The sequence below is a fragment of the Chiloscyllium plagiosum genome, unplaced genomic scaffold (genome assembly GCF_037043375.1).
Source record: "Chiloscyllium plagiosum isolate Xiang-an unplaced genomic scaffold, Cpla_swu_hap1 HiC_scaffold_12, whole genome shotgun sequence".
Taxonomy (NCBI): Eukaryota; Metazoa; Chordata; class Chondrichthyes; order Orectolobiformes; family Hemiscylliidae; genus Chiloscyllium; species Chiloscyllium plagiosum.
In genome coordinates, this window is record NW_028270150.1 from 56201014 (window position 1) to 56220625 (window position 19612).

At 40.6% G+C, this 19612-nt stretch overlaps 1 protein-coding gene across 3 annotated transcripts in view; it reads left to right on the plus strand.

The window, feature by feature from the left end:
- LOC122555125 (X-linked retinitis pigmentosa GTPase regulator) overlaps positions 1 to 19612 on the plus strand; it is a 96956-nt gene that overhangs the window by 5348 nt on the left and 71996 nt on the right. For all 3 annotated transcript variants that reach the window (XM_043700829.2, XM_087992847.1, XM_087992846.1), the window contains exons 2-5: positions 7350 to 7475; positions 9705 to 9797; positions 15695 to 15757; positions 18768 to 18926. In XM_043700829.2, coding sequence (XP_043556764.2) covers positions 7350 to 7475; positions 9705 to 9797; positions 15695 to 15757; positions 18768 to 18926 — 441 coding nt within the window. The remainder of the gene's footprint in view (positions 1 to 7349; positions 7476 to 9704; positions 9798 to 15694; positions 15758 to 18767; positions 18927 to 19612) is intronic.

Sequence of the window (19612 nt, forward strand, 5' to 3'; positions counted from 1 at the left end):
CTCATAATTAAACACTTTGCTATTTAGGCTTATGCATGATTAGTCATTAATTAAGCAAATCACTTTTGCAGTCATATATATCCCAGAACGGGATCCTGAGACCGCAGAACGTAATGAGGACCTGCATCAGTTTAAGGCACAGCATATTTTTGTTGTTTTTCCTGAACTTGTTGTGTCAAATTATTTGACAGGAAGAATATTTTCTACATAATTTGACAAACGTACAAGATTGAATGAATGTTGATCTTAGTTTTTAGATAGTTATGTAAAGTAGGAACAAATGTTAAACAAAATTCATCTTTTCCAAAGGCCAAGATTATTTTTTTTAGAATAATTATTAATATTTTGCTTGTCATTGTTTTCTGTAAAATAGCAGTTTTGAAATTATTCATTACTAAAAATACCTGAACCCTGCCTTGCCTCTCCCTCTTCTGCCACACCCACAGAATTTATGTTACTCCATGGAATTCCCTCTCCTCAAATGTTGCATTAGCAGAAGTGTATATTTTCTGGAAATAAAGTGCATATTGTTCTATAGATTACACAGATACTAAAAATAAATGTTTGAAATGAGTACTCATTGTGACTAAGCTGACTGTGTTTCTAATTTATGATATTACAGTAGTCCCTTTTATTTCTGTGCTAATAGGTAATGCTTATATCCACTTATTAGTAGACATACAATGTTGTAAGTATTTAATGGCTATTAATAAACTTGGGTCATTACGAATGTCCAAATTAGGAGCAGGAGTAGGTCACTCGGCTGCTTGAGTCAGCTGCACCATTCATAGGTCAAACGTGAGCAAGAAGCGTGAGTTATCAACTATTGTTCCCTTTCAACTGATGAAGGGCTTATGCCCGAAATGTCGATTCTCCTGCTCCTCGGATGCAGCCTGACCTGCTGTGTCTTTCCAGCACCACACCCTTGACCCCTTCCAACTGCAGAATGGTATTTCTCCATGTTGAATACTACTTAGTTGTAAATGAATGTACTCACTGAGCAGCTAGTTTATTTCCCTGTACTTTAGTAAGAATCATTTTCTTGTGAGTTAATAGTTTGAAAAATCAAAGAAGATCTCTTTCCACCAATACACATGCACTGTTCACTTAACTCCCTAATTTGGGCAATCCTTAGCACTTTGCTGAAAGGTTGCAATCACAATATTGCCATTTGTATGGCATGCTAATATATTGGTTGAAGGGTGTTCTTGTGATGCAGTGGTAGTGTTTCTACCTCTGAGGCAGGAGGCCTAGGCATGTACCAGATATGTCATAACACATCTGAATAGATTGATTTCGGAAGGATATTGCAAAACTTGAAAGGGTTCAGAAAAGATTTACAGAGATGTTGCCAAGGTTGGAGAGTTTGAGCTGCAGGGAGAGTTGAATAGGCTGGGGCTGTTTTCCCTGGAGTGTCGGAGGCTGAGGGATGACCTTATAGAAGTTCATAAAATCATGAGGGGCGTAGATAGGATAAATAGATAAGGTCTTTTCCCTAGGGTGTGGGAGTCCAGAACTAGAGGGCATAGGTTTAAGGTGCGTGGGGAAAGATATATAAGGGACCCAAGGGGTAATGTTTTCATTCAGAGGGTTGGTGTGTGTATGGAATGAGCTGCCAGAGGAAGTGGTGAGGGCTGGTAAAATTACAACATTTAAAAGACATGCATGGGTATATAAATAGGAAGGGTTTAGATGGAAATGGGCCAAGTGCTGGCAAATGGGACTAGATTAAATTAGGATATCTAGCCTGACGAGTTGGACCAAAGGGTCTGTTTCAGTGCTATACATCTCTATGACTTTAAAAATAAGACAGCTGAGTTTGGTGCTCCCTTGTTTTTGTACTGGTTGATGTACTTGTTAATAAAATCAAGCAATAGTTAATAACTTGTGGTTGAGGATAACATGAAGTCCTTGGCGTATTGGACTATTCCTATATTATATTATCTGGTATGAGTTTTTTTGAAAGAAAGAAAATACAGGTTAGTTTGTAGCACAGGTTGTTAATCTAGCTGATGCAGAATGGTTGCTGTGTTTGCTTAACAACAGTGACTGCACTTCAAAGCAATTAAATGCCTGCTAAAGCACATTGGGATTTTTCACTTGTGATGAGCCTGCATGCAAATTTGGCTTTTTTTTCCCCCCAGTGACAGAACTTTATTGGCATGTTCACATTCTACTGAAGAGAAATCAAAGATCCATGTATGCATTTTGTTGGCCAATATTGTTCTTTACCAATATGCGCAGTTGAGCAACTGAAATCTTAATTCTGTTGATGGCAAATTTGTGGTCTACAAGATTTTATTATAGCTTTCGCCTGAGCATCTGAGAAGGAATCCTATTCAAATTACCTTTCTTTTTAAAACCATGATTTATCAAGTCTGATGCATCTATTATGGATTAAGGGGAAATTCTATATAGGGAGACAAAAAGGCAGTACGTATGATAGGTCCCGAAATCAGTCAGTAACTGCAATTTTAAGGTTGCAGGATAATTTACTGTAAATGCATTTTTCATGGTTTGATCCTGGAGCATTCTGCATCTGAAAGCAGTGTTAATTTTCACATTTATACTCACAATGCCAGCACTACTTTAGCATCAGTTCTCTTGACGTCATGGTTGCATATTGATCAGACTGTTTATTAAATATTCAGTACTCAATGTGCAGAAATGTACTCCTGTTAAATATTGAAATAACTGTAACGCTGTCATCTTCAGTCCTGACTGCAAACTTCAGTCACCTCAGGAGATCCAAACCATCATCTCGTAGACCATACAATACCTCGTGACTTCAGGAGATCTCCTATCGACACCTCCCACCCTCATAGTTCGAGAACTCCGCATCACCCGATTCTACCGCCTACCCAAGATCCACAAGCCTGACTACCCCGGCCGACCCATCGTCTCAGCCTGCTCCTGCCCCACCAAATTTACCTCCACCTACCTTGAAACTGTCCTATTCCCCCTGGTCCAGGAACTCCCCACATAGGTTCGGAACACCACCCACAGCCTCCACCTCTTCCAAGACTTCCGTTTCCCTGGTCCCCAATGCCTCATCTTCACCATGGACGTCCAGTGCCTCTACATCTCCATCTGCCATGACCAGGGCCTCCAAGCCCTCTGTTTCTTCCTCTCCCTACGTTCCCACCAGTACCCTTCCACTGACACTCTTATTTGTTTGACTGAATTGGTACTCACCCTCAACAATTTCTCCTTCGAATCCTCCCACTTCCTCCAGATGAAAGGCTTAGCTATGAGCACCCGCATGGTCCCCAGCTATGCCTGTCTCTTTTTCAGCTATGTAGAACAATCCATCTTCCAGAGTTATACTGGCACCACTCCCCACCTTTTCCTCTGCTACATTGATGATTGCAACAGCGCTACCTCATGCTCCCACGAGGAGGTCGACAGTTCATCAACTTCACCAACACATTCCACCCTGACCGTCAATTCACCTGGACCATCTCTGTCACCTCCCTACCCTTCCTGGACCTCTCCATCTCCATCAGTAACGACTGACTTTACAAACCCATCAACTCCCACAGCTACCTGGATTACATCTCCTCCCACCCTACCTCCTGCAAAAATGCTATCTGTATTCCCAATTCCTCTGCCTCCACCGCATTTGCTCCCAGGAGGACCAGTTCCATACAGAACACACCAAATGGCCTCCTCCTTAAAAGACAGAAATTTCCCCCCCCATGTGGTATCTCATCCACGTCCTGCACCTCTGCTCTTGAAACCCAACCCTCCAACCTCAACAAAGACAGAATCCCCCCCCCCCCCCCCCAACCAGTCCTCACCTTCCTTTTCACCAACGTCCGCGTAAATTGCGTCATCCGCCAGCATTTCTGCCACCTACAAACAGACCCCACCACCAGGGATGTATTTCCCTCCCCACCCCTATCCGCTTTCTGCAAACACCGTTCCCTCTGCGACTACCTGGTCAGGTTCACGCCCCCTAACAACCCACCATCCCCACCTGACACCTTCCCTTGCCACTGCAGTAGTTGCAAAACTTGTGCCCACACCTCCCCCCCTCACCTCTGTCCAAGGCCCCAAAGCAGCTTTCCACATCCATCAAAGTTTCACCTGCACTTCACACTTGTCATTTATTGTATCCATTGCTCCCGATGCGGTCTCCTCTACATTGGGGAGATTGGACGCCTTTTCGCAGAGCGCTTCAGAAAACGTTTCCAGGACACCTGCACCAATCAACCCCACCGCCCTGTGACCAAACATTTCAACTCCTCCGTCCCACTCTGCCGAGGACGTGCAGGTCCTGGGCCTCCTCCACCGCCACTCCCTCACCACCCGATGCCTGGAGGAAGAACGCCTCCTTCCGCCTTGGGACCCTTCGACCCCATGGCATCAATGTAGACTTCACCAGTTTCCTCATTTCCCCTCCCTTCATCTTACCCCAGTTCCAACCTTCCAGCTCAGCACTGACCCCATGACCTATCCCTCCTGTCCATCTTCCTTCCCACCTATTCACTCCACCCTCCTCTCTGACCTATCATCTTCACCCCTACTTCCATCCACCTCATTCCTGATGAAGGGCTTCTGCCTGAAATGTCGATTCTCCTGCTGCCTGACCTGCTCCAGCACCACACACTCTCGACTCTGATTTCCAGCATCTGCAGACCTCACTTTCTACTGCAAACTTCAGTCCATCACTGCTGACTTCATCCCTCTCCCTGATAACTGTCTGAGATGAAACCAGACTGATCATAACCTTGATGTCATATGCAAGCCTTCGATGCAATTCATAACACAATTCCCTCTAATCAGTAAGATCACATATTTTCACCTTCACCTGAAGACTTTTTTTTTCCAAAGGGTGACTGAACCTATTACAGACTTTTACATTGCATCCAAGCATGCACATTATGTGTATAATGAAACTTAGAGAAAATTAAATCTACCTCTGTCTGCCTACAAATCATATGTTCTGTGCCATGAGTTTAAGTAACATTTTCCCTGTTAAATATTTAACATGGAAATGCTTTATAAATATTTATAATAGAAACCTGTAGGTAAATAGTTGTCATTGTCAGGGTTGCACAACCCAGTTGTGTTTTCTAACTGATCTTGAGCTCTGTCTACTGCTTGTCATTTTTACTCAATTTCAGTTAAGCATTTCACTTTGAATTTATCAATTTAAATAGTTCATCACCCACCTCATTAGCCACCCGCTTATTCTCCTAGAAGGCTAAATTATTGTGCCATGTTCTGTTGCTTGCTATTTCTGTTCTTTCTTGACTCCCTGCTATTTCATTCAATTCTTGGATTGCCTGTTATTTTTAAAGCACACCACATGACACTGTTTTTACCTGTACCAGTTAAATGCAGCTTGTGCTTTTAGCATCCAAGTATGAAGGTAAAAGCCATTGTCCATGGCAGTAAAAAAACAGAAGGTAACTAGGAAAATTGACAATCAGGAAACAGAAGCACTGAAGAATTAGTCTGACAGTAGTTTATGGCAGGGAGCGAAGCGTGAGGTCGGCGCTGGCAAATGACTCCACTACAGAGTGAGGAACAGTGAGATTATTGTTTGGGAGAGAGATGTTGGGATGAATAAAATAGGATGTGAATATCTGGAATACCAGTTTCTGAGAAACTAACAACGAAAATGAAAGGGTTTGCAGAAGCCTCTACCATCTGGCTTCATGCTGCCTATTCATCCACTATTTTTTTCTAGGTTTTGATTCAGGTAGATGGATGGAAAAAAGAAAGAAATAGAGCTCATCATTAGTGAGACAAAAGACAGTAATATTTGGAGAAAGTAAGGGATGCAAGGCAAAGCAATAGATAAATTATGTAAACAGGAATGCAATGTTCAGAACCTATCCTTGCAAACTGTGCTTGAAAATTTTCTTCAGTTTTTTTGCCTCAAAATTTCTAAATTTTCTGACTTCTTGTTCACCGTTCAATACTGGATGAGCAGAAGCTTCCCTCCAATAAATTTTGGGAAGACCAAAGCCATTGCCTTTTGTCCTGAATCCAATTTCCATTTCATGGCCATTGACGCTATCTCTCTCTGAAAAGTGTTTAAGTCTGTTTGCAATCAAGGCAATTACATTAACTACTGAGATGAACCACCAGCCTATACCTTCTGAAGAATGCCTATTCCTCCTCCACAGTATTGCCAGTTTCGCTGCTTCCTTCAGCTTATCTGCTGCTGCATTTTTCATCTTGGGGTTTACTGCTGGTGAACTTGTCTCTTACAATACACTCCTAACTGGCCTCCTATCTTCCAACCCTCATAAACATGAGGTCATCCATAACTCTGCTCCATGTCCTAATTTGCACCAGTGCTTGCTTATTCATTTTGCCTGTTCTCATTGTGCGAGTTGGCTCCCAACTGAACAATTCTATATGTTTTCTCTCAATGTCTTCATGTTTTAACTAAATAGGTTTAATGTATAGTTCAGACATCTTGGCCACCCATTGCATGCCACTGTGAATAGATGTTGGATAACAAGCACAGATTTTAAAAAAAAATCTTGTTTTCTGTCAGCTTTGATATGTTCCCACATCCACCAATGCAAAGTCCATAGTTCTCACTGAGATCTGCCATTCTATCAACAGTCAATATGCTTCTCCTCGACTATTATCAGGTCTTGTGTGAAGAAGGCATATAATGTTCACTTATACTGCCGGGCACTTTTCTCAGCCCACAGCTTTGAGCAACCTCCTGGGGCTCTCTCCTCATTGCTAGCTTTATTGTTAGCTTCCTCCTTTCTTCTCTTCAGGTCCTCGTTTCTTCAGCTCATGTCCTGTTGTGAAAGGTTATTAGAGAAGAAGGTAACAGATGAAATGGAAAAAAAGTATCTGTAACAGATATAGTGGAAAGGTGACAGAAACTTCTCAAAGAAGTTTAGAAAAGACAGACAGACGTTTAGATGGCAAGCTCAACTAAGCAGTTTTTCCAAAACGTTTAAACCATTTCTTGTGGCTTTGCATGGTAAGTGCTCACAAGCTTGACATTTGAATTGCAACAGCATTGAAATTTTCCTTGACTTTGAAAACCATCCTAAAAACATAAAGAACTTGACAATCAGCTTTACTGCTGTCTTCCTGATCTCGCCCTTACTATCAAAAGCTGTCTCAAGCAGACCATTTCCAGTCAGTGGGCACAGCCATCACTCCAATGGTAATGCATATAAATGATAATTACAAAATTTAAGGAAGATAATAAAGTATAGGAACATCTTGGGCCATTAGTAGATTTTTTTAGATCCTGGTTGCTACTACTAATTTGTACATTTTGGAAAATTAATTCATTCCATGCCAGCATTAAAGCACATTGATTAAAAACAAATAGTTCATGTAATTTGTGTTACTTTCAGATTCTGGAGCTATTTTTACATTTGGTAAAAGCAAATTCTCAGACAATGTTCCCAGCAAGTTCTGGCTAAAAAATGACAAAGCTATCTCAATCAGTTGTGGGGATGAGCACACTGCGTTTGTAACTGGTAAGTCGTTGGTTTCAATTTATTTATTTCCCTGACCACAAAGATGGGAAGAATTGCTTTGCATCAATCATTCAGTTAGTGCAACAGATATGGGTCACAGGAATAAAGCTAGATTTTGATGGCTGCAGCATTCTTTGTAAAAATAAAAATGCAAATGATGTTTCCAGATAAACAGTAGCCCAACAAAAGTTATTCTAAAAAGAAAAGCTCATGGTGTAGGGGTATCATATTGACTTGAAAAAAAGGATTGGCAAGTTAACATGAAGCAGGGAATAGGCATTTATGGGTCTTTTTCAGGCAGACCAATTGTAATGAGTGGTGTGCCACTGGGATGAGTACTTGGGCCTCATCTGTGTACAATTTATGTAGACTACTTGGATGAAGAAGTGGAAGGTACAGTTGCCAAATTTGCTGACTGTAGAAAGTTAGGTGTGAAAGTAAATGTGAAGAGGACATAAGCAGGCTACAAAATGATATATGCAGGTTAAGTAAGGGGGGGGCAAAGATCTGGCAAATAGTGTCAAACGTGAAAATGTGAAATTGTTTACTTTGGCAGAAAGAATAAAAAAAGACTATTATCTACATGGTAAGAGATTGCAGAGCTCTGAGATGCAGAGGATCTGGGTGCCCTTGTACATGAATCACAAAAGTTCATCTGCAGGTACAGCAAATCAAGTATTAACATTTATTGCAAGGGGAATTGAATACAGAAGTGGCACGGTGGCACAGTGGTTAGCACTGCTGCCTCACAGCGCCAGAGACCTGGGTTCAATTCCCGCCTCAGCCGACTGACTGTGTGGAGTTTGCACATTCTCCCCGTGTCTGCGTGGGTTTCCTCCGGGTGCTCCGGTTTCCTCCCACAGTCCAAAGATGTGCAGGTTAGGTGAATTGGCCATGCTAATATGTCCATAGTGTTAGGTAAGGGGTAAATGTAGGGGAATGAGTCTGGGTGGGTTGCGCTTCGGCGGGTCGGTGTGGACTTGTTGGGCCGAAGGGCCTGTTTCCACACTGTAAAGTAATCTAATCTAATCTAATCTAAAAAGTAGGGAGGTTATGCTTCAGTTGTACAGGACACTGGTGAAATGATGTCTGGAGTACTGTGCACAGTACTGGCTACCTTATTTAAGGAAGTTTGTAAACACATTTGAAGCAGTTCAGAGAAGGTTTACTAGTCCATCATCTGGAATGGGGTGTTGTCTTATGAAGAAAGGTTGGACAGGCTAGGCTTGTATTTGCTGCAGATTAGAAGAGTAAGAAACAGCTTCATTGAAGCATGGAGATCCAAAGGAGTATTGACATAGTAGATGTGAAGATGTTTTCTGTTATGGTAGGACCTAGAACTAGGGTCTCTGTTTAAAAATCATGGTTCACCCATTTAAAACAGTAATGAGGTGACTTTTTTTTCTGAGGTTTGAATCTTTGGAGTTCTCTTCCTGAGAAGGTGGTGGAAGGAGAGTCCTTGAATAGTTTAAAAGCAGAGGTAGATTCTTTTTAAACAAGAAAAATTATTTATCAGAGATCAACAGGAATATAGATTTGAGGTTACAATTCGATCAGCCATGACTTTACTGAATGACTGAGCTGAAGGAAATGAATGGCTTTCTCCTTCTAATTCATCTGTTTGTATGCTCATGTACATTTGTTGAATATTTTATCCCAGGCTTCCACTAAGACTCAACCTTATTTTCAAAGAGATGATGTGTGCAGTTTTTTTTCTGGTTCTTTTCTGAAGATAATTATATATCCTTTCAATATGACACTGCTTGCATTGATAAACTCAGCACCTCATTGTGAGAGATTCCAGTCTTGGGGTGACTGTTTGTGTGCAGTGTGCACGTTCTGCCATGTCTGCGTAGGTTTCCTCTGCATGCTCCGGTTTCCTCATACAGTCCAAAGATGTGCAGGTTAGGTGGATTGATCATGCTAAATTACCCATAATATCCAGGGATGTGCAGGCTGGGTGCATTAGCCATGGGAGATGTAGTGTTATAGAGAGAGGGCAGGAAGATGGGTCTGGGTGGAATACTCTTTGGAGTGTTGATGTGGACTGGATAGACCGACTGGCCTGTTTCCACACTGTAGGGATTCTAGGAAACGTAGATGGGCTTGTTTTGACAAACATCTGTTCAGGTGACAAATACCTGGCTTTTTGCTTTTCAGTGTTTACAAAACAACAATGTCAAGTATGGCTTTCAGAAATACGTTCAAAAATATTTCTTTCTTTGACAGAAAATGGCAAGTTATATATCTTTGGGAGCAACAATTGGGGTCAACTAGGTTTAGGATCAAAGAACACTGTCAACAAACCCACTTGTGTGAAAGGTAAATTCTTTTATCCAGTCTTCTCTGTACAAGCATGGTATTCATGTTTCTGGATTCTGTAATTTTTAGTCATATATCTAATACATATGCTCTGTGAGTTTTGGTGTTTCCTTACAAATCCAGTGCCACTTTGATTCAACAAATTTATTCTGACTTTATTTGGCTGCAGGTTGTCCAATAATGCGAGATTTTGTAATATGAAAATAAGAATTCATGTTTAAATCAATGTTTTATATGCATATATACTTTTCACACTACTTGTATTTCATCATTTTAAACTGCACCTGCCACAGCTATCATCAGTGACATGATGTAAGTATTAGTACGTCTTCGTTTTGTTAACATCTTTTAATAATTTCTCGAGAGGTAATCCACTTTGGAAAAGCACCATTATTATAAATACTCTATGTCAAGCAGACAAAATGGAGATAGGGTGACCGTTTTGTGGAATATCTCCACTCAGTCTGCAAGTATGACTCTAATCTTCCAGTTGCTTTCTATATCAATACACCATATTGGTCTAATGCTCAAAATTCTGTCTTAAGTCTTTTGCAGTATTTAGTGAAGCCCCATGCAAGCTGGGGAAACAGCATCACATTTCTGTTTAGGTGCTTTACTGCCTTCTGAACTCAACATTGAGTTCAACAGTTACAGAACATGAACTCTGTCTTCCACTTTTTTGTATCCCCTGCCTCACTTTCCAACGTCTGGTTTTCTTGGTTTTTCGTTCAGCAGAACTTACCCATGTTCTGCCATTAACAGCCTACTATGAGCATCTACTCAGATCCAGAATCTTTTCTCTACAATCATTCCCACTCATGTTCCAAATTGTTCAATGACACCTGTAATCTTTAATTTCCCCCACTTTCTAACTCTCTTTTGACCTTTCCTTCTCTTTCATTTCTTCCTCTCAATATTTTTCTACTGAAAATCCCATCACTTTTCCATCTCTCTTTTAGTTCTGAAGAAAAGTCATATTGAATCTGTGCAGAGAGAAACACTGATAATGTTTTAAATTCAACATGACACATAAGATCTATTTCTTAAACGTTTGGATTTCCAACCAAACTCATTATTTGCGGTTCCCATTAATTGCATGTTTAAGTACTATTTATAAGCCTATGGCACCTGATTTCAGTTTTTAAGAACCATTGTGAAATTTGGAATAAATGATAAATAAGAATCCCATTTCTAACACTTTCATGTCCTTGGAATTCTTTCGGGTACTTTTGAGTCAATGAATTGCTTAATTAGGATGAGGGATTCAGCAGCAGAAAAATGAAAGCAGGAACAAAGTCGGGCCTGGTGGAAGTAGGCAATCATGTGCTAATGTAATTATGTGATCAGAAGTTCATCTCTGGGTCGAATGCATTGTTGTTGTTTTCCTTCATTTTGGTGAATTTTTTGCCAGTAAGGGTGTTATTGATGGCCTTGAAGGTTTCCTCTAATTCGTTTCATTTAGTGATGACGATGTCGTCCACGAAGTGGACCCAAAGTTTGGGTTGGATAGTTGGTAGAGCTATTTGTTTGAGTCACTGCATTACTGTCTCTGCTAAGAACCCTGATATCGGAGTTCCCATCGGTGTTCCGTTGGTTTGTCTGTAGGTTTTGTTGTTGAAGGTGAAGTGGGTGGTAAGGCATAGGTCCACCAGCTTGATGATACTGTCTTTGCCGATGAAGTTGATGATGTTTGGTATATGTGTCATTCGGTCTTCTCATAGTGTAGTCAGTGTTTCCTTAGCCAGGTTGATGTTGATTGATGTGAACAGGGCTGTTACATCAAAGGAGACCATTATTTCATCCTCTTCTATCTGGTGTCTTTGGTCCTCAGGAATTCTTGTGATAAAGTGACGTGAGTCTTCTACTAAGTGTTTAGTCTTTGGTGTAGCTCCTTGGCCAGTTCCAGGTAGCGAGATTATGGGTCTGAGGGGGGGCTGGTTTGTGAATTTTGTGTAATCTGTAGAAGCGTGGTATGTTGGATTCATCTGGTTTCATTTTTTTGGAAGTCGGACTTATTTATTTCTCCAGATTTCTGAATTTCTTTGAGTAGGGCTGTGATTCAGTTCTCTAGTTGTAGGGTTGGGTCTGTTGCCACTTGTTGATAAGTGTTGATATCTGCAAGTAGTGTGTTTGCTTTTTCAATGTAGTCTCTTTGATTGTAGTCAAGGGTCCTTTGTCTGCAGGTTGGACAACAATGTTTTTTTTTCATTTTTCAAGTGCTTTCATTTCTTGTGTATTGAGTGTGTTTCCTTCCTTTTCTCTGCTTAATGGTGGTGCAGGGCAATCCAAGATGGAGGATGGGAAAAATTTCTGGCTGTAACAGCTGCTCCTTTTTTGAGGTATTTTAGGTGCTGGAGGTGATTTCCTTGAACTCCAGGAGCAGCACTTATTGTTTTATACGCTGTTGCATTGTTTTGGAACTTTGGGAAAAAAAGTCAAAACAACAGCAGTTTTAAAAGAGAGAAGAACAGACAAAGTAAGCACATGGTGAGGTCAGTGCAGGAGAGAGAGAGAGAAAGAAACTGACACCTCAGTGTACCTACACAGTCCTGCCTTTGCTGTTGAATTCATGTATCGCTGGACATCGGAATGTGTCTGGGAAAATTAACAAACAGTGAAACTCACAACTGATCTTGGAGTTTGGATGAAGTTCACAGCACAGAATTAGATAAGTGTATTGTTTTAAGTGTGGCCTACAGAAAGTCTGCAGTAGTGAATAGAGTGGGTTCTTTCTTGATTATATGTTTTTTGAAATATGTCTCTTGATTAAACTTAAAATATAAGCCATAACTATTCATTTAACCTGGAGCAGTTTTTGTAGAGGAATAAGACGGTGTTATTTTCTGGGTCTGTAGATTGTGATGGAGCAAAAATGGCCTTTAGTAGAGTGATATGTGCTTCTTGTCAGATGTGGGAGTTTAAAGAGAGTGTAAGGGTTACTGAGGATTATATCTGCAATAAATGCTGTTGCTTGCAAATCTTATCAGATCGAATGGATCGGTTGGAGAGACAGCTAGAAGCAATGAGCAATATGCAACAGCAACAGTATGTGATGGACGGCAGTTATAGGAAGGGGTGCGGGTTGTGGTGGTGGTGGTGGGGGGGGGAGCGGTTTTGGGACCCAGGGAGATAGTGAGGAAAGATTTTAATCTGCGACTGGTACAATTGAGAACAGAAGCAACTCAAACAGTCAGGGCAGGCAGGGCCAATGTTGGATGAATAAATTAAACTACATTTCTTTCAATGCAAGGGGTCTAACAGGGAAGACAGATGAACTCAGGGCATGGTTAGGAACATGGGACTGGGATATCATAGCAATTACAGAAAAATGGCTCAGGGATGGGTAAGACTGGCAGCTTAATGTTCCAGGATACAAATGCTACAGGAAGGATAGAAAGGGAGGCTAGAGAGGAGGGGGAGTGGCATTTTTGATAAAGGATAGCATTACAGCTGTGGAACGAGGATATTCCTCGAAATACATCCAGGGAAGTTATCCGGATGGAACTGAGAAATAAGGCAGGGATGATCTCCTTATTGGGATTGTATTATAGACCCCCCAATAGTCAGAGGGAAATTGAGAAACAAACTTGTAAGGAGATCTCAGCTATCTGTAAGAATAATAGGGTGGTTATGGTCGGGGATTTTAACTTTCCAAACATAGACTGGGACTGCCATAGTGTTAAGAGTTTAGATGGAGAGGAATTTGTTAAGCATGTACAAGAAAACTTTCTGTTTCAGTATGTGGATGTACCTACTAGAGAAGGTGTAAAACGTGACCTACTCTTGGGAAATAAGGCAGGGCAGGTGACTGAGGTGTCGGGGAAGCACTTTGGGGCCAGCGACCATAATTCTATTAGATTTAAAATAATGATGGAAAAGGATAGACCAGATCTAAAAGTTGAAGTTCTAACTTGGAGGAAGGCCAATTTTGACGATATTAGGCAAGAACGTTCAAAAGCTGATTGGGGGCAGATGTTCGCAGGTAAAGGGGAGGCTAGAAAATGGGAATGAGATGACGAGAATCCAGAGAAAGTTAGGGTGAAAGGAAAGGCTGGTCGGTATAGGGAATGCTGGATGACAAAAGAAATTGAGGGTTTGGTTAAGAAAAAGAAGGAAGCATATGTCAGGTACAGACAGGATAGATTGAGTGAATCCTTAGAAGAGTATAAAGGCAGTAGGAGTATACTTAAGAGGGAAATCAGGAGGGCAGAAAGGGGACATGAGATAGCTTTGGCAAATAGAATTAAGGAGAATCCAAAGGTTTTACACATACATTAAGGACAAAAGGGTAACTAGGGAGAGAATAGGGCCCCTCAAAGATCAGCAAGGCGGCCTTTGTGTGGAGCCGCAGGAAATGGGGGAGATACTAACCGAGTATTTTGCATCAGTATTTACATCAGTATGGAAAAGAACATGGAAGATATAGAATGTGGGGAAATAGATGGTGACATCTTGCAAAATGTCCATATTACAGAGGAGGAAGTGCTGGATGTCTTGAAACACATAAAAGGTGGATAAATCCCCAGGACCTGATCAGGTGTACCCTAGAACTCTGTGGGAAGCTAGAGAAGTGATTTCTGGGCCTCTTGCTGAGATATTTGTATCATCGATAGTCACTGGTCAGGTGCCGGAAGACTGGAAGTTGGCGAACGTGGTGCCACTGTTTAAGAAGGGTGGTAAGGACAAGCCAGGGAACTATAGACCAGAGAGCCTGACATCAGTGGCGGGCAGGTTGTTGGAGGAAATCCTGAGGGACAGGAGGTACATGTATTTGGAAAGGCGAGGACTGATTATGGATAGTCAACATGGCTTTGTGCGTGGGAAATCATGTCTCTCAAACTTGGTATATGGCATACCTTCAGGAAGAAACAGGCAGGGAATATAGGGATATGGACCATGTGGAAGCAGATGGGATTAGTTTAGAATCAGATAATGGGTGGCATGGATGTGGGCCGAAGGTTGGACTTCTTTAAGAAAGTGGCAGTTCTGGTCAGTGTTGCAAAGTCATCTGGCATTGTAACCTTCAACTTTTAGAAAATACTTTGATACTCTAATTAGAGTGAACGGATTGAAAGTTTTTTTAAGGCAGCAAAGATAGCAATATGAAGGATGTAGAGTTAATGCCAGTGGATAAGGAAGGTTATCCACTGGCATTAACTCTACATCCAAGCATCTAAAGAAAAGTTATTGGATCATTAGGAGTTTTCATATGAAGGAGTAGAAGAGTTGGTGGTGGACTCATAGATGAGCAAACTTTAGTAAGGGCAGTGGAGAAATTATGGAATGAGGAATGTGGAAGTGACAGCACATCTTGTAGACGACAAATATGAAGTTGGGTTTGGCAGAAATAAAAAAAAAGCGAAGTGGTATTCAGCATTTGTGCTTGTACAGTGGCTTTAAATTGGTATGTCAGGGATGCTGTGTTTCGTTGTAATTAGTTACAAATCACACAACACCAGGTTATAGTCCAACAGGTTTAATTGGAACCACTAGCTTTCTGAGCGCCGCTCCTTAATCAACCACCTGATCAAGTTCTAATTAAACCTGTTGGATTATAACCTGGTGTTGTGTGATTTGTACCTTTGTACACCCCAGTCCAACACCGGCATCTCCAAATCATTCGTAATTAATACCATAAATCTTTTGAATCAGACCTATGTAAGGAGTGTTATAGTCATGCTCAAAATTGTTGGAAATTGAAATGGAGCGCTAGTTTGTGTTCTGTTCATTTCTTGTTTGCAAGAGTTCAGTGTATTTGCATCTAAAACAAAGCATCATGCAAAGTAAATCAACTGCCCCACAATTTTTGAAAAACTACTTTTGAAATATTTTACTGTATTTTTATGTATTGCAGTTTTAAAATGAGAACAGAATTTTGTACTTTTTTCTCTTTTCAGCTTTGAAATCAGAGAAAGTGAAGCTCACTGCTTGTGGGAGAAACCATACATTAGTTTTCACAGGTATGATGGTGCTGCTAGTTTTTAATTACCATTGTTAATATGCATGTTTAAAATTATATGAATGTAATTTAGGTTGCAAAATTGTAACATATTACATTGATTTTGTAATATGTTACAATTATCATGTTTATTTTCAATTCCAGGCTACTTTTTTTATATTAAAAGTTCAAATGTGGACATTTACAAGAGAAACTGTCTATGTAAAGCTTTCATACTGTATTTGCAAGCTCCAAGTGATGATTGTCCTCTAGAACCTTCGTTTTGGACCAACAAATTCTTCAGCCTATACTGAAAGGAGCACCATATATTCTAATAAGTTAGCTTCACAATTTTCCCAATATCTATAACATTTAAAATATATGGAAGCTGAATGTATACCCTGTGTTTATGACTTGATTTATTTTGCTGTGTTTTGTTCACACTTGGTCAATTCTTGCCACCATAAATTTTTGATACCTTACTAGGTTTTACCTGTAATCTAGTCACTGATGTTGTGTGGGTCAATTTTGTAATCTCTCAAAGATCTTCAGTCCATTTGTTTGTTGGTAATATTGCACAAAGATGGCGGTAAGCATTTGAATTGGGCAGGATATTTTGGATGTGGATTTTTCCTGTCCAACCATTTTGTGTATCAAGGAGATTAAATGGGCTGGAAGTTGACTGGGCTCTCAGAATTCCTTTCGCTAGCCTCAAAATTGAGACTAAGTGTGAAGTGGCTACATTAAGGTCCTCACTTGGTACAACAGCAGGCTGGATGCCTTAGGCCTTACCTGCTCCACGTAAAGTTGTGGATAAATTGAAAATGAATGGGGAGATTGCTGGGAAGGCAACCTCAGGCACTTTATGCGCCCTAACAGCAGTTGCTTCTAATTTCTGCCCTGGAAAATTTTAAGATCCAACCATTTTCATTTAGCCTAAATGGGATTGCATCAACGTTTTGATTTGTTTCTGTGCAGAGGCTATTTATGTCTAAAAGTGTTCCTTTTTGACAAATCTTGTGCTTTTTAAATTTGTGCCCTCTTTGATCTTGGACTTCTACTGGTAATCACCATTGGCATATCCCCTGCTTTCTCCCATGTCATTCCCTTATTAATATGTTTCCCAAGATTCTTGCACAAACCATGGAGGATGACAATGGACTAAGCTTAAAGAAACTCCCTGCAAGTTAGAGAACTGGTAATGATCCAGCAGATGAGATTAACATTGCTTGGTTGGTAGAGCAAGTAGGAACATTCTGAGACACTCATGTAGCATTAAGCAATGGTTTTAATACTGATTAGGAATAGTCAACATGGCTTTGTGCGTGGGAAATGATGTCTCACAAACTTGATTGAGTTTTTTGAAGAAGTAACAAAGAAGATTGATGAGGGCAGAGCAGTAGATGTGATCTATATGGACTTCAGTAAGGCGTTCGACAAGGTCCCCCATGGGAAACTGATTAGCAAGGGAGAACTAGCCATTTGGATACAGAACTGGCTCAAAGGTAGAAGACAGAGGGTGGTGGTGGAGGGTTGTTTTTGAGACTGGAGGCATGTGACCAGTGGAGTGCCACAAGGATCGATGCTGGGTCCTCTCCTTTTTGTCATTTACATAAATGATTTGGATGCGAGTGTAAGAAGGCGTTTGGTATGCTTTCCTTTATTGGTCAGAGTATTGAGTACAGGGGTTGGGAGGTCATGTTGCAGCTGTACAGGACATTGGTTAGGCCACTGTTGTAATATTGTGTGCAATTCTGGTCTCCTTCCTATCAGAAAGATGTTGTGAAACTTGAAAGGCTTCAGAAAAGATTTACAAGGATGTTGCCGGGGTTGGAGGATTTGAGCTACAGGGAGAGGCTGAATAGGCTGGGGCTGTTTTCCCTGGAGCGTCGGAGGCTTAGGGGTGACCTTATTGAGGTTTACAAAATGGTGAGGGGCATGGATAGGATAAATAGGCAAAGTCTTTTCCCTGGGGTCGAGGAGTAGGTTTAGGCTGAGAGGGGAAAGATATAAAAGAGACCTAAGGGGCAACTTTTTCACTCAGAGGGTGGTACGTGTATGGAATGAGCAGAGGATGTGGTGGAGGCTGGTACAATTGCAACATTTAAGAGGCATATGGATGGGTATAGGAATAGGAAGGGTTTGGAGGGATATGGGCCGGGTGCTGGCAGGTGGGACTAGATTGGGTTGGGATATCTGGTTGGCATGTACAGTTTGGACTGAAGGGTCTGTTTCCAGGCTGTACATCCCTGACTCTATGACTATTATTAGTGATACATCTCCAAATCAATCATAAATAAGATGAAAGGAATCTGAGAAGATGATACATTATTCATTTGTTATAAAGCATTAACAGTTTGTACTTTTAGCTTTTGATTCCTCTGCAATTTCCCAACCATGATTGCCTTTATTTATAATTGGACCTATTTGTATGAACCTCAGATTATTTTTGTGTTTAAAACCTGTACTGAATTACATCTGTGTACATCAGTTCATTTAGGCCCCTTGAGTTTCAGTTCTTTTGTATTCAAAATACATATGGCTTAGTCCGCAATACCATTGCAGATTAACCAGCACGAAAATTAATTTTGACTGTTTCATCTGGGAAATCATCAGTCTGGAATAGATTTCTGTTAGAAATCTGTTTGTTTGTAATTGGAGCACATCCTGTAGTTCACTTTAGTAACCTTCAAAAAGTCCTTTATAACAATGAAGATTAACTTGGAGTTAACAGTCTTTTCTGACAGGGTTAAATTGGTCTTTTATGCAGTGCCTTTTAATTAAACCAAAATTTGACAGGAATGGGTATAATAGCTATTACATTTTTGACGGTCAGCTTTTGCAATTTTGGATTGGTGATTATAATCCAATTCTTTGTTTGATTTTTAGTTTCTTTTGTTTCTTCAATTCCTGCCTTTGTTAATTTTACCTGCACTAAACATGGTTTATCATAAAGACTTAAAATCGTAAATGGAGTTGAAATGATAAGGATTGTGCATTATTTTAATAACTGACCAATATACTTATTGCAGAACAAGGAAATGTTTATGCTGCTGGTGACAACAGTGAAGGACAGTTGGGTCTGGGAGATACTGAGGCAAGAACAGTATTTCAACGTGTAGAGTTCTTCACAAATCATAAAAAAATCAAACTTCTGGCAGCTGGATCAAACATCTCAGCAGCTTTAACTGGTAAGGGATTTTGAAAGTTTTGAGGCTTAAAGTGCATTATTAAAAATTTAAGTTTATAGTCAGGAAATGCCTATAATGTGGGCATGTTGGGATGCTGTTTGGCAGATTGGTGCAGACTCGATGGACGAATGGCTTCTATCTGCATTGTCGGGGTTCTATGATTCTATTTCAGGATTGTTGTATTTATCTTGTCTCTTCAAAATATTCTCTTCCATTACAGCCTTTACTTTATGATACTTGGTATGTCCATTATGTCTGAAAGTATCCAGGCTGCAAGTAATGCCATGTTCTAATTTTAAAATCTGAAGTGAATCTAAGGATCAAGTGTAATAAAAAGAGAAAGTTCTGGAGAAACAGCGCAGATTTGGCAGCATCTGTGGAGAGAGAAACAGAGTTAATCTCAGCTTCAGAACACATTGGATCTGAAGTAAAGTCATACTGGACTCAAACCATTGTTTCTTTCTCCACAGATGCAATGATGTGGAGGCGCCAGTGTTGGACAAAGTCAGAAGTCACACGACAGCAGGTTGTAGTCCAACAGGTTTATTTGAAATCACAAGCTTTCGGAGCATTGCTTCGTCAACATGAGAAGAAAGCTTGTGACTTCAAATAAACCTGTCGAACTATAACCTGGTGTCGTGTGACTTCTGACTTTGTTCATAGATGCTCTCAGACCTGCTGAGTTC